This window comes from Heptranchias perlo, chromosome 14 (assembly GCF_035084215.1).
Source record: "Heptranchias perlo isolate sHepPer1 chromosome 14, sHepPer1.hap1, whole genome shotgun sequence".
In the NCBI taxonomy this organism is placed as follows: domain Eukaryota; kingdom Metazoa; phylum Chordata; class Chondrichthyes; order Hexanchiformes; family Hexanchidae; genus Heptranchias; species Heptranchias perlo.
The window spans coordinates 35,452,442-35,467,653 of record NC_090338.1 but is presented as its reverse complement, the minus strand read 5'-3'; the positions used below and the strand labels follow the sequence as shown (position 1 = coordinate 35,467,653).

At 40.5% G+C, this 15,212-nt stretch overlaps 1 protein-coding gene across 3 annotated transcripts in view; it reads left to right on the top strand.

The window, feature by feature from the left end:
• LOC137332428 (kelch-like protein 3) overlaps positions 1-15,212 on the top strand; it is a 128,283-nt gene that overhangs the window by 57,967 nt on the left and 55,104 nt on the right. For 2 of the 3 annotated variants that reach the window (XM_067996252.1, XM_067996253.1), the window contains exons 6-8: positions 383-492; positions 7,105-7,221; positions 8,235-8,384. In XM_067996252.1, coding sequence (XP_067852353.1) covers positions 383-492; positions 7,105-7,221; positions 8,235-8,384 — 377 coding nt within the window. The remainder of the gene's footprint in view (positions 1-382; positions 493-7,104; positions 7,222-8,234; positions 8,385-15,212) is intronic. The other variant, XM_067996254.1, reaches the window with a different exon arrangement.

Genomic DNA, 15,212 nt, shown 5'->3' with positions numbered 1-15,212 from the left:
GTGCTTTTTCTCATTTCTCCAATCCTACTTTGTATATTATGAATGTTGCAAAAGGTTTGCCTGGGCTTCTATTAACTCCCAGTGTTGAAGTATACCGTACCAACAAAATGCACAATGACTTAACCAAATGCGTACATTTACGAAAAACAGTAATAAGGTTTAAAAGAAGCTCTGTGCTCAAAGTACTATAGCAGTGGCATTTACTGATAACATACAGCCTCAGTATTACTCATATTTGTCATTCACGGGAGAGTAACATGGTTCTTGCTTTACTGGAGTGGAGTATTTTGTAGTTTCAAAGAGAATTAACACAATTGGTTGCCCATACAAGCTGACTTTTATTTTATTGTTTGCCTCTTTTTTTGTTCTTTTTCCTGAACAGAGCAGCATTTTCCTGATGTTATGCTGGGTGAAGAATTTCTTAGTCTGAACCTGGATCAAGTAAGCAGTTTGGTATCAAGCGATAAGCTCACAGTTGCCTCAGAAGAAAAGGTACATGTTTTTCATTTATGGGATAATGGTTCGAGTTTATCTAAATGCAGTTATGCCATGATTGCCACTGTATCCATGATTACTGCACTTCCTTGGCACAAGTGAACATTCTGGCAGAGGAAGTGAGAATTTGACTTGGTATCCAAGAAAGAACTTTCAGGCTTCGCAAACTGCACATCATTATATCCATGGCTAAAGTGAGAGAAGATTGACCGTGACCCATATATTTCAAGATCTGTAGAGTTCTAGCATGGTTCCTGCTCTCACGAATAGTTTCTTTTTTTAAAAAACAGGGATCCATAGGTTTAATTTCCTGCCAAAATTGATTTCGCTTCATATACCATTTGAAAATTGTATCTACATTGGACACTCCCATTACATTTTCCATCACCTGAAGCATTACATTCAAAACTGGTTGTCAGGAGACTTTGCAATCACTTTCCATTCATTCAGTTGGTGAGCAAATGATTTCAAGGTGTTTGTACATTTTTGGACTTTGTAAATCTCTGTATCCAAACAAATCCTATTTGGGGTTTTCCTATAACTGGCCCAGTCTGTCTTACAGATGCAATCCTGAAAAACCAGGAAGTTGACAACCCCAAAGATTGCATGGATCACATGTGCGATTGTTATTTTTCAAACTAAGAATGTCTTTACTTTTACTTTCAGAATTGTAGATCTGAATGCACAGTACTTCATTTTCACGTTAAGCGTTTTGTGATGCTTTTCACTTGTAGCCAGCGTAATTGCTTTTCACATGTTTGAAGCGACTGGTAAATCTGACTTGAAGCCACTTGGGGAGAATTCAAGTGATAGTTCCTTGGGAAGAGATGGAAAAATACACGCATATGCACACAGTCACACACTTGAATGATGTTGAATGGGCACCAATAGCTAGTTTTAAGAAATAATCAGAGATTATGATAAAATGCGTACACCCGAATAAAATCTGTGGCGTTAGTTTGTCAGTTTATTATGAGAATGATTCAAGTAAAAGGATGTCTAGTTTAATGCACTCTAAAGCAAACAAGCCCTTTGAAATTGCTAAAACAATTAATTTGTGCCATGCAGTAGCACACTTTACTTGCCACCTAATATGGGAACTTTGAAAGTATTGGGCAGCACAGTGAGTTAGCACATTGAACTTTCTCCTCTAGGAGTTTCACATCCAGCACAGATGAAGTATCTTCTGCCTATTAGCCCTATGTGTCCTACATGAAATGAGTTTGGCATGGGCAAGGCACAAAACTGTCCTTAATTTGGCAGTAATTGGCAATTATACTGAGAGAGATCAAGAAGACAGCTGGTGGGGGAGATAGAAAATGCCATGCTGATGCAGTGCAGTGGAGTGATGTTGCCTGTCTTGGCTCAGTGGTAGCAATCTCGCCTCTGAGTCAGAAGGTCATGAGTTCAAGCCCCACTCCAGAGACTGAATACATAATCTGGGCTGATACTTCAGTGTAGTACTTGAGGGAGTGCTGTACTATTGGAGGTGCTGTCTTTTGGATGAGCCGTTAAACTGAGGCCCTGTCTGCTGTAAAAGATCCCATGGTATTATTCGAAGAAGAGTAGGGGCGTTTTGACCAATTTTTATCCATCAGTCTTCCGAGATAGAGTCAAAGGCACGTTGCTAGGCAGGATTTATGGAACTTTACTTTTCCCACACCCCATGTAATCGCTTACTTGGCAGTGGTAACAGTAGATGCTGAAATAGGAAAAAAGTTCTATTTCCCAGCCATAACAATGATCATCTTGATGAACATGAAAATCATCAAACAAAAATTAAGAAAAATGGGCAGTTTGAGTCTCTAACTTGAGAAAGGTTAAGTGTTTAAGAGGTTAAAGAATTGCAACTAATAGATAAGTTGTAAAAAAATGAAAATGTCTCCCCTCTGAGTAAAGGTGCATACATCAAAACACCCCTTGGGACCAGCACAATATATCTTTGAGGCCTTTTCTCAACACTTTTTAAGTTTCATAGGTCTGTAGCCTTTGCAATAATGGGTTTGTCTCTGGATAAGCTGGTTTCACCTGGTTTTGTCTGGATTCTCCACGTGACCCAATCTCTGAGGTGTTTAGTAAAATTGCCAGATTCCTTAGGCAGTCGCAGGTTTTGCTAATGGAACTTCAGCGTACAGCTAAATCCAGTTTGAAAATCTCTTCCCTCCAGACTGTGTAATTAACGTCACAATTCTGCTAGCTGCCAGTCACCAAGCCTGTGAAACATGATCCTAATTATTTCCTATCATCTCATACTCTGGGTTGCTGCCAATCAACCCTATTGCCTGGTTACCAAAGAATGATTGAAAAGGGCTAAGTGCCAAACCCCGACTGATTTTGATGATAGCGACACTGTATAATTGGGATGAACTAATTTACATTTGTGCAAAAAAGATACAACATGATGGATATAAATCCCCAGTAACATCTATTTAACCTTAAGGCTGTATGCTGTGTAAGTGGAAATGGAGCCTGTCTTCATTCTGAATGGGTGTGCTCATTAATAATCCAGAGCCTATAAGATTAAATTAGCCAGAATAGCCAAAAATGAATTTTGTGTTAAACCAACCTCATCCAAAGTCATTTTGGGGCTATTAGATGGTGAAATCTCTTTTCATATATTTAGTCAGTAATTTTAGCTCTGAAATTGCTTAATTTCTTAGCTTTTTGGATATGCTATAGAAGATATAAGTTGTAAACAAAGACGACTATTCATAATTTATCAAGTTTAAAAAAGTCAGACTTTAGATATTTACAGTGAACATCCAGGATATTTTTTATTGGTTACTAAAAAAGGAAGTGTTTCTGGTCAGTGATATTCATTAATGACACTTAATACTACTAAATTCACAAACCTCTCCATAAAAGGCTATTACATTACTGGGGGTATTCATGCATGCCTAGCTGATTTGATCTCCTTAGCGTTGCTGGATTCAAAATAGCCTTGTGTTGCCAATAACATTGTAATGCAATTAAAATAGTAATAAATAGCACAGTAAAGTGTCTGACTGTTGAACAAGGTTTAAAAGGTTGAATTTTCTGTGAAAGTTGTTTAACTTCCTCCAATGCAGTTACTTCAGTTAACCCAAAATGGGGGTATGTTTCTGACCCATCTATGTTTCATGGCATTGTGTTTAAACAGGACTGCTTGTATTGGCAGGGTAGAAGTGGTTGAGAAACACTGCCTGAGTTTCACTCATCAGCACGTCCATAGCAATTATCGAATTCTTATCCCAGCAACACACTGTTGCGATATTTAATTATTAAAATCTGACTAAAACCTTTCAAACAACTCTCTTACTGGTATTAATTATAGCCCAACTTTCTGTGAAATATTCCTTTCACCATCACCACCCATTTAAAAAAAAACGATATTTTCTTCCACTTGGGCATCTGTCAGTGCAGCCCTACATCTAACTGCTGGAAGGTGCCCGACAGCAGCCCAAGGTGATTCACTTGATGAATTTTATTTTTTGGTCACTCCGGGCACCCTTCAAAAAGATAGTTCCTTTAAAAAATTAGCATTCATTTCTGTTTAGCATTAAAGTGGTCATTTTAAGAATCCTTTCCAAACTCAAGCCCTGTTTATCTTTCTAAGAAAATTTGATAAGGACAATCTTTACTGTGCTGATGATTTTCATGATTTGAGATAGACATTGTAATAAGATAGGAAGGGTATTGCAGCTTTGTATGGTAGATATTAGCTGGGTATACTTAATGACTGCATAGAAGTCCCTTTAATCTTTGCTTAGCTCAGGAAATAAGTCCACTGGAAGGTCATAGCCAGTGTTTAAGCTGCTGTTACTAGCAGTAAGGTTTTATGATTAACTAAGAAAAAGTGACCTGTGTGATTTACTTTGGTTTTCAGTGCATAACATCATTTAGGTTGTGTAGTTAAACGTAGCTTTGGGGACTGCTGTGTCTCACATATATCGTGTCAAGTTCAAGGGCGAGGAAACAGAATCCACACGTTACATTGCAGATGCCTCATTAGTACAAGCTTTAAAAGCAGACAGACTTTATCTCTTGATCCACCAATAAAAATGTACTAGCTCTTTTAAAACGGTCACTTGGACAGTTAAAGAATATTTTGCAGATATGTTAATTAAAAGAAATAGAGAACTTGTATCTATATAGCACCTCTCAAATCCTCACGATGTTCCAAAGTCCTTCAGGATGTCTGATAAGACCTTTGATTGTTAGTGCAATAAAGGTTAATTTCCACAGATGTTAATTCTACTGTTTCAGTGTCCTGAAGTGCAATTGAACTATTTCTAAATAATGTGTCACAGTTTTAGTAAAAGTTTCTAAAACCTATCTTTGAAAATGATTCCTGTTGCATTTTTGTATCAGAATGGAGCAAATTCAACATCTTAAAATATTCATTTTCTACTAGTTCTGCAGTATAATAATATATTTTTAAACAGTTTCATAGTTTTCTTCCAACTCCTCCTCACCCCATCCAATTTAGCTCTTCTATAAATATTAATTTATGCAATGGACTTTCTACTTAGCTTGTTTTTATTTCTGTACTAAGGTGCTGTTACATTTTAGACCATCTCTCAATACTCTCTACTCGTGTTCAAAGCCAAAGTCTGCTTCCTATGAACTGAGGATTTGCTTTGTGCACAAAATATCTGGGATAGCGAGCCTCAGGGTGAACAACAAACCCTTTTACATTGTTATATGCACCCAAAATGCTACAGGATGTTACCATACATTCCTGATCTCTTCAAACTCCTGTACAAACACCAAACTAACAGATGGTGTAAATTAAGCTTAAAAACTTCAAAGCTGATATTGGGAAGTTTATGTGTAAGAATTGCAAGCATGACCCCAAGTTCTACTACTCAATGAAAATTCTAGGACAGTTTTAACATGTTCATTTACTGGAATTCTTTGAGGGGGTAATTTAAGAGAATGGATGAGGATTATTTTTTAGATATAGTTCACTTATATTTTCAAAAGCTTTTTGATGCAGTTCCTCATGTGAGGCTAGTAAGGAAACTTAAAGCCATGGAATAATTGACAGATTGTCCAGATAGTTTGAGAACTGACTTGTTAACAGAAGACACAGGAAAGTAATCTATCTAGGAAAAAGTAAGCAGTGGTGTTCTCCAGAGATCTGTTTTAAGACTCCTGTTTCTTTTTAGTATTTATGAATGATATGGAACAGTGTGACCATAGAAGTATGATTAAATTTGCTGATGACACAAAGCTCCATGGTCAAGGAATGAATAGAAAGTAGCAAGACTGTCTTCAGTGAGGCTTGGAACAATTATATAGATGATCTAAGATATAATCGATAGATTTTAATGTGGATAAGAGTAGACTAATGTATATAGCATCAGGTAACAGTAAATATAATATAAAAGGATTTGGGAGTAATCATTGATTCTACTCTAAAAGCATCTCTGCAATTATTAGTAAGACAAATCATGTAGTTGGATGCACCTGAAAGGCATTGGACCACAGACATAACAAATTTTTACTGACATTGTACTGATCGATGGTGAATATGGAGCATGGTTTTGGTCACCCTACCTCAAAAGGAATATGGCTGCATTAGATAGGGAAGGCTGACCAGGAAAGTGCTAGTCCTTAGGGGATTAAATTAGGAGGAGAGGCTCAAGCAACAAAACATACTTTCTTGTATGTTGTGGACCTTGTGGGATTGGAGTCTCTCACTTTATTGGCATCGATGTAATGGGGAGGGACCAGGATGGGCCTCCCAAAGTTGGGAGTTTACATACCCCATTCCTCAGTGAGGACCAGGTTTGGCATTGATGGAGGTATACTTGGTTTCGCCACTTACACCTAACCATCAACTGCAGAAATGGGGCTCACCTGGGGGACAGTATTGGGATAGAGGCCTGGATTCCTGAAGTGGAGATGCCGGTGATGGACTGGGGTTGACAATTGTAAACAATTTTACAACACCAAGTTATAGTCCAGCAATTTTATTTTAAATTCACAAGCTTTCGGAGGCTTCCTCCTTCCTCAGGTAAATGTTGTGAATTTAAAATAAAAATTCACAACATTTTTGTGAATTTTTGTGAAAGCTTGTGAATTTAAAATAAAATTGCTGGACTATAACTTGGTGTTGTAAAATTGTTTACAATTGGATTCCTGAAGATAGGGCTCAATTTTTTTTTTCATTTTTAAAGGGGCTTCTGGTGGCAGCATTTTTACCTTTTGGGGGGGTATCCACTCTCCTTTATCTCAACAAACTTTGGCCAGTGTTTCCTGCCTCTTCGAAGTAGGGAGTTGAGGAGTAGTGTGGGGGGTGGGGGAGATAGGAGAGGTAACGCAGTTGCTTCCCCAACCTGCCAAATGCCTGTTCCTCCTGGTTCCTTCTTCTGATCCCCTTTGGCGAGCCAGCAGTAGAGTTCACTGGTGGACACAATCCTGGTGTAAGTGCCAGGATATTCTAGGTGAAGTGTAAGTTTAAATAAAAATGCTATTTATCTTTTGACTGAGATTTAGACTGGAGGCCATGTGTACAGGCTCTGAGCCAGATTAGAGATTGGAACATAACTGTGGTTTTAGATTTCTAAAATGAATGCTCGTTTCAGTGCCTTCAGACTTCCAAGTGTTTTTTCTCACTCCCAGGTATTTGAAGCAGTTATCTCTTGGATAAAGTATGACAAAGAAGCTCGCCTGGACCACATGGCAAAACTAATGGAACATGTCCGTCTTCCTCTGCTTCCACGGGACTATCTTGTACAGGTTAGCAGCAATGCTCGCTTTTGGAGTAAAGACCTGTACTTAGACAGAGCCCATCAAGATGACTTTTGGTGTAGTCAGGAAAGCATTTCATTGCCAGGTTAAAAGAAAATGAGTCATACCAGAATTGTTGATACTATTGAATGGAAATAGAAGTGCAACCAAAATGCATTAATAATTTTACGTTGAAAAGGAACAAAGCTTTGTCAAGTGTAAAATACTTGATGACTCTCTTTTACAATGTGCACAAAACCATTTTTCAGAAAATCTATTTTAAAAAACAACTGGTGAAACTACTTGACAGCAAACAAGGATAACTTTTGTAATTTACAATAAACTATGATATGCCAGGTATAGAAAAAAATCTGGACTGGCAACACAAGTCTCATTTATTCAAGGAATATCTCAAACTTAAATCAAAAAATATTTTTGTTTGTGAATAATGTTTATAGCAGAAAGCTAATTGATAAGGTCAGGGGTTATTCTTTATGTAACAAACCTTTCTCACTTGAGCAACATTCATGATTGTGTATGAGGTGATTTTAGTATTGGTAGAGTACCTTCTAAGTCTGCTGTTACTTTTATTGTCCCTCCTTTCCAGTTACGTAGAGAGGAAGTTCATGAAGTATCCTTTTATTTTCATTAGTGTCTACTGTAATCAGTCGCTAGAATCAGTATTGCATCACCTTTATTTTGCAGTCAATTTCAAAATATCACCAACTCCTCTTTTCACATTTTAACATTTGATTTGATCCCAAGTATATACAGAACATAATGTGTAGCCATATTTGCAAATAATTTTTTTTTTCTTTTGCTTTCAGTTTTAGAGAACCATTTAGGGTAAAGGGTGTGCAGTGTTACAGGACTTTTTTTTCTATATCTGGCAGATTGTAGTTTATTTGAAATGAGGGATGGCATCCTTGTGAAGCAGTATTTGTAGTATTTAAATGTCAAACCATATTTATTGATGTCTGTTGCTGATGTGACTCACATGCCTGTATCCCTGCTATGTGCAGACTGTAGAAGAAGAGGCTTTGATAAAGAATAATAATACATGCAAAGATTTCCTAATTGAAGCCATGAAATACCATTTGCTTCCTCTTGATCAACGGGCTGCAATAAAAACAGCGCGCACGAGACCAAGGACCCCAATCAGCCTACCCAAGGTAGGAAAGAAGAGGATGTTTTAAGTTTGAAATAAAACCAACTGCCTGTGTTCTTTTCCTGACCAGTAGTTTTGCTAAGTCTGAGTTCGGACTGATCAGGCTGCTGACATAGTCTAAAACTAACATCCAATGCTGAACTAAGATTGGTCAGAAGTAGCTACGGGAAAATTTTCGGCTGACACGTTCTTGGCATGGAGCCACACCTACCGGCAGTACTTATCGAGAGATTTTGGGTTACACGTGTATAGTTTCCTGATGTGCACTCTCACCAGGCAAGACTCCACGTGGGAGTGTGCAATTAGAAAAAATGATCCTTCTAATCTAAGCAGAAAGAGAGACCAACAGTGCTTTACTGTACATAGGGGAAAAGACACTGTCAACTAATGACACTGGAGGCATTGTGCCATTTATAGTGTAGCACTGTTCGTTATATGTATTGTTTTCATTTGTTCTTAGGATGTGGGTAATACTGACAAGGCCTCATTTATTGCCCATACCTAGTTGCTCTGAGATGGTGGTGGCGGGCCTTCTTGACCTGCTGGAATCCGGTGGTGATGGTGCTCCCACAATGGTGTCAGGTAGGGAATTCCAGAATTTTGACTAGTTATGATGAAGGAACGGCAGTCTATGCTCAAGTCACTTGGAGGGGAACCAGCAGGTGGTGGTAGCCCCATAATGTTGCTGTTCTTGTCCTCCTTGGTGGTAGGGGTTATGGGGCTGGCAGGTGCTGTTGAAGTGAGCTTGGAGAGTTGCAATATCTGCTTCCAATGGGCATGGCTCCATGCCAGGAGTGTGTAATCAGAAATTTTTCCCGGTAGCTACTTCTGCGCCCTGTAGGGAGTATATACTGCAGTTACAGTGCACCATTGTGGTGCAGTGCACAGTATAGCACTGTCAGTTATAATGATACTGGAGGTCTTGCGTACATGCCAACCCGCAAAACACGGAAAAACTGATGAACAGTTTCAAAAAATGCTGATAGCTGATAAAAGAAAAATCGCATGCAACTGAAAACAGCCCTGAATATAGGCCTATGACCAAGGCCACTGCTTCAAAGCGACTGAATTAGTTAAATTCCTTTTTCATTATTTTGGATTTCAGGATTTTTATTAGTCTTTTGAGATCACAGTCCACAATTTAATTTGTTTCCTTGTGAAAGTTAAAGTCCTTACATGGAGGTTGATTTGCTAACAGGCCTTTGACATGGATATATCTTCATTGAGCAGTAAACTATTCATAACAACCTGCTCAGTGATGCTGCAGAGTAGCAACAGAAGCAGGTCACTCAAATGTAGCAACAATGCACTGAACATGCTGCATCCACAGCACTTAATATGTTCCTTATGTCACTCTAAAACCATTAGTCAAAGTAATCAATCTTGGACAAGCCTCATCACAAAGTCAACATTGGACATTTACATGTACATTTAAAGTTTGTACACTTACTAGCTTCTGAAAAGTCCCCCTTCCCTAAGCTTTCTCAGTCTCCAAATTTCCATGTATGGAGTTGCGCCCATTTACAGCAATGGAAGATGAGTTGTACCCGCTGATGGTCGGCAGAGCCGTTTGCACTAGAGCTTCATGGATTAGCTACTTTGCATACGAATTGGAGGATTCAATGATGTAAATCCCATGTCAAATGAGAGTAATGTGCTTGGGAATTAGACTGGCAGGGGGATGGGAACCTGAGCGGGGAGACAGAGGAGGGGGAAACAAGGATAGAAACAAAAAACAGAAAGGGAAGAAGCAATATTGGAAGGCAGAGAAAACAAGGGCAAAAAACAAATAGGGCCATAGTGCAAAATAAAACTAAGATGACTAGCAATCTTAAAACGACAAGTCTAAAGGCATTGTGTCTTAATGCGCGGAGCATTCGCAATAAAGTAGATGAATTAACAGCGCAGATAGAAATTAACGGTTATGATATAGTTGTGATTACGGAGACATGGCTGCAGGGTGACCAAGGTTAGGAACTGAACATCCAGGAGTATTCAATATTTAGGAAGGACAGGCAAAAGGGGAAAGGAGGTGGGGTAGCATTGTTAGTAAAGGAGGAAATCAATGCAATAGTGAGGAAGGATATTGGCTTGGAAAATCACAATGTGGAATCTGTATGGGTGGAATTAAGAAACACCAAGGGCAGAAAACGTTGGTGGGGGTTGTCTATAGGTCCCCAAACAATAGTGGAGATGTAGGGGAGGGCATTAAACAGGAAATTAGAGACGCATGCAAGAAGGGTACAACTATAATCATGGGTGACTTTAATCTACATATAGATTGGTCAAACTAATAATACTGTGGGGGAGGAATTCCTGGAGTGTGTAAGTGATGGTTTTCTAGACCAATACGTTGAGGAAACAACCAGAGAACAGGCGATCCTAGACTGGGTATTGTGCAATGAGAAAAGATTAATTAACAATCTTGTTGTGCGGGGTCCCTTAGGGAAGACCGACCATAACATGATAGAATTCCTCATTAAGATGGAGAGCGAAGTAGTTGAATCTGAAACTAGGGTCCTGAATCTAAATAAATTACGAAAGTATGAGGTGCGAGTTGGCTATGATAGATTGGGGAACTTTACTAAAAGGGATGACGGTGGATAGGCAATGGCTAATATTTAAAGAACGTATGCAGGAATTACAACAATTATTCATTCCTGTCTGGCGCAAAAATAAAACAGGAAAGGTGGCTGAACTGTGGCTTACAGAAGAAATTAGGGATAGTATTAGATCCAAAGAGCAGACATATAAAATTGCCAGAATAAGCGGCAAGCCTGAGGATTGGGAGCAGTTCAGAATTCAGCAAAGGAGGACAAAGAGATTAATTAAGAGGGGAAAAATAGAGTACAAGTGTAAACTAGCAGGGAACATGTAAACTGACTGTAAAAGCTTCTATAAATATGTCATGGGAAAAAGATTAGTAAACACAAATGTAGGTCCCTTACAGTCAGAAATGGCAGAACAATTAAACACATACTTTGGTTCTGTCTTCACAAAAGAGGACACAAATAACCTCCCAGAAATGTTAGGGAACCAAGGGTCTAGTGAGAGGGAGGAACTGAAGGAAACCATTATTAGTAAAAAAAAATAGTGCTCGGGAAATTAATGAGGCTAAAGGCTTACAAATCCCCAAGGCCTGATAATCTACATCCCAGAGTACTAAAGGAAGTGGCTCTGGAAATAGTGGATGCATTGGTGATCATCTTCCAAAATTCTATCGACTCTGGAACAGTTCCTACAGATTGGAGGGTGGCAAATGTAACCCCACTATTTAAAAAAGGAGGGAGAGAAAAAACAGGGAATTACAGACCAGTTAGCCTAACATCAGTAGTGGGGAAAATGCTAGAGTCTATTATAAAAGATGTGATAATAGAACACTTGGAAGGCATTAATGCGATTGGACAAATCCAGCATGGGTTTATGACAAAAAAAATCATGCTTAACAAATCTACTGGAGTTTTTTGAGGATGTAATTAGTAGTATAGATTGGGGAGAACCAGTGGATGTGGTGTACTTGGATTTTCAGAAAGCTTTTGATAAGGTCCCACACAAGAGGTTAGTGTGCAAAATTAAAGCACGTGGGATTGGGGGGAATATACTGGCATGGATTGAGAATTGGCTGACAGACAGGAAACAGAGAGTAGGAATAAATGGGTCTTTTTCCGGCTGGCAGGCAGTGACTGTTGGGGTACCGCAGGGATCAGTGCTTGGGCCCCAGCTATTCACAATATACATCAATGATTTGGATGAGGGAACTAAATGTAACATTTCCAAGTTTGCAGATGAGACAAAGCTGGGGTGGAATGTGAGCTGTGAGGAGGATGCGACGAGGCTCCAATATGATTTAGACAAGTTGGGTGAGTGGGCAAGAACATGGCAGATGCAGTATAACGTGGATAAATGTGAGGATATCCACTTTGGTTGTAAAAACAAAAAGGCAGATTATTATCTGAATGGTCATAGATTGGGAAAAGGGGAGGTGCAACGAGACCTGGGTGTCCTTGTACACCAGTCGCTGAAAGCGAGCATTCAGGTGCAGCAAGCAGTTAGGAAGGCGAATGGTATGTTGGCCTTCATTGCAAGAGGATTTGAGTACAGGAGCAGGGATGTCTTACAGCAGTTATACAGGGCCTTGGTGAGACCACATCTGGAGTATTGTGTGCAGTTTTGGTTTCCTTATCTGAGGAAGGATGTCCTTGCAACGAAGGTTCACCAGACTGATTCCTGGCATGGTAGAACTGACGTATGAGGCGAGATTGGGTCGACTAGACCTATATTCACTAAAGTTTAGAAGAATGAGAGGTGATCTCATCGAAACATATAAAATTCTAACAGGACTAGACAGACTAGATGCAGGGAGGATGTTCCTGATGGCTGGGGAGTCCAGAACCAGGGATCACAGTCTCAGGATATGGGTGTAAGGAATTTTACAACACCAGGTTATAGTCCAACAGTTTTATTTGAAAATCACAAGCTTTCGGAGTTTACCTCCTTCGTCAGGTGAGCGAGTGAGCTTCACTCGCTCACCTGACGAAGAAGGAAAACTCCGAAAGCTTGTGATTTTCAAATAAAACTGTTGGACTATAACCTGGTGTTGTAAGATTCCTTACATTTGTCCACCCCAGTCCATCACCGGCATCTCCACATCAGTATACGGGGTGTGCCATTTAGAACCGAGCTGAGGAGAAATTTCTTCACTCAGAGCGTGGTGAACCTGTGGAATTCTCTACCACAGAAGGCAGTGGAGGCCAAGTCATTAGATGTATTCAAGAAGGAGATAGATATATTTCTTAATGCTAAAGAGATCAAGGGATATGGGGAAAAAGCGGGAACAGGGTACTGAGTTAGACGATCAGCCATGATCATTTTGAATGGCGGAGCAGGCCCAAAGGGCCGACTGGCCTACTCTTGCTCCTATTTTCTATGTTTCTATGCAACCTTTAAAAAGCCAGTTCTGGCTGAAGCTTGCAGGAACAGGCTGGTGAAGCAGCAGGTAAGTACCAAAGCGCTTGACTCTGAGTTGACTTCAACTATCTTGACTTGATGTCTCATGAGTAGTGTTTTGTCAATTTTCAAGAATACGTACCACAGAAGGAGCTGGCTGAGACAGCCAAAGAAGAAACAAGGCTGTGGCACAGAGTCATAGAAGAGACAGACCTGCAAACATGCTGGATAAAATGAAGCTCAGGAGAGACTTTGTTGGGTGTCTGTGGCAGGAAACCCGCCGAAAATGTCATTCATGCCACGTGAGAGTTGGTGAGTGGGATCTATGGTGTGATGTGTATGTTGGTGAGTGGGGTCTATGGTGAGTGGTGTCAACTCTCAGCTCCAAGTCTTCAGACCTGTGCCACACGACGTTCAATGACCTGACCAAGGCAGGCAAGGTAACATAATGACCTCTCTCCCTTTTCTTCCGTGGGCTTCCTGGGCAGCAGCACATGCTTCACTCTCTAAAATTAATTGTTGCACAAATAACCCTTCACTATGTACTCTGGTTAAGAGGAGTGCTAACTTGCGATCTTACAGGATGGCTACCAATCTCTCCCAACACCAGTTATTTGCATGCACTATTCTAAAACCCCTTATTCCATTTTATCAGGGTGAAACATCCACATCTTTTACTTTTGTTGTCCCATGACACCTGGCACACAGACCTCAGTTCCTAGCAATCACCTAATTCACTCAATCTTGTTGCAGGACAAACTGGTGGACAATGCTTGTGAGAGGCAGGCCACCGAAGAGGGCATCTCCAACTTGAAACACCTCGTGCCTTATGAGGAGCAGGCCGTGGAGTTCATGGGATTGGGGGTGCTCTGCTCATACCATGGGAGATAGAAAGGTTGGGACATAGTGCCAGGTTAGTGACTGAACACCTACAAAATGCTGCAACATGCTTGTGAAGCATCACACAGCCACAAGCTTCCATCACCTTCTCTGTCTCCTTAATTCCAAGGGGTAATGCTCACCCATTCTTAGCTCATATCCTCATTTGCTGCAGATCCACCACAGCAATGCGGGTGCACAGGAGAAGGGGAAAGATGATGATGAGGAGGAGGAGGAGGAGGAGGAGGAGGAACAGAGAGGGAACTACTTTTTGTGGATTATGAGAATTACTAAAGAGAGCAGGATGATAAAGGAAGACAGACCCAAGCCCACCCATGAGTTCCTCCAATGATCTGCTCGCCTGCGTTCTTGTTCTCATCTTCTATGATCACTTGTCTTTTCCCATGCATCAACTTGTCTTTTCCCATGCATCAGCTCAGATACTTTCACCTGAAGGGAATTAGATAGTGTTAGTGAGGGTGTGGCACCAGTTGAGTCACAGAGCATGAGGAATAGGTAGTAGGTGAAGATGTGCCACCTTCCTAGCGGAGGCCGAAGAAAAGGCTGCCCATGGCCTTCGAGTCGTGGGATCCAGAACTCCTGGTAATCGCCTGAAAAAAAGGATTTTTGAGGAACATCCTACCTACTTGCAAATTCTGGAGTCAGTCTCCGAGGATGTGTGACAAATGACAGGTGTAACTGTACAGTGCACAGCTTTCGTCTCCAGGCATCAACAGAGCTTATGGCAACTGCATTGGAATCTGCAGCAGACCCCTACCTAAGAAACAAGTCATTGACTCCAGCTCCACGGAAACGCAAACCACTGCCCTGGAGGCAGTGGGGAACAGATTAGACAGAACCTTGCAATCGGCTTCCAGATTTTGATGACTGGAATGCACGCTGCTGTTCCTCTGGATGTGAGGTATCTGCCATTAGACCAGCCACCCTGCTGATCAGTGGGGCCCAGTGGGATGGCGATGGCTGGAGTCAACCTGCCCGCTGCTGC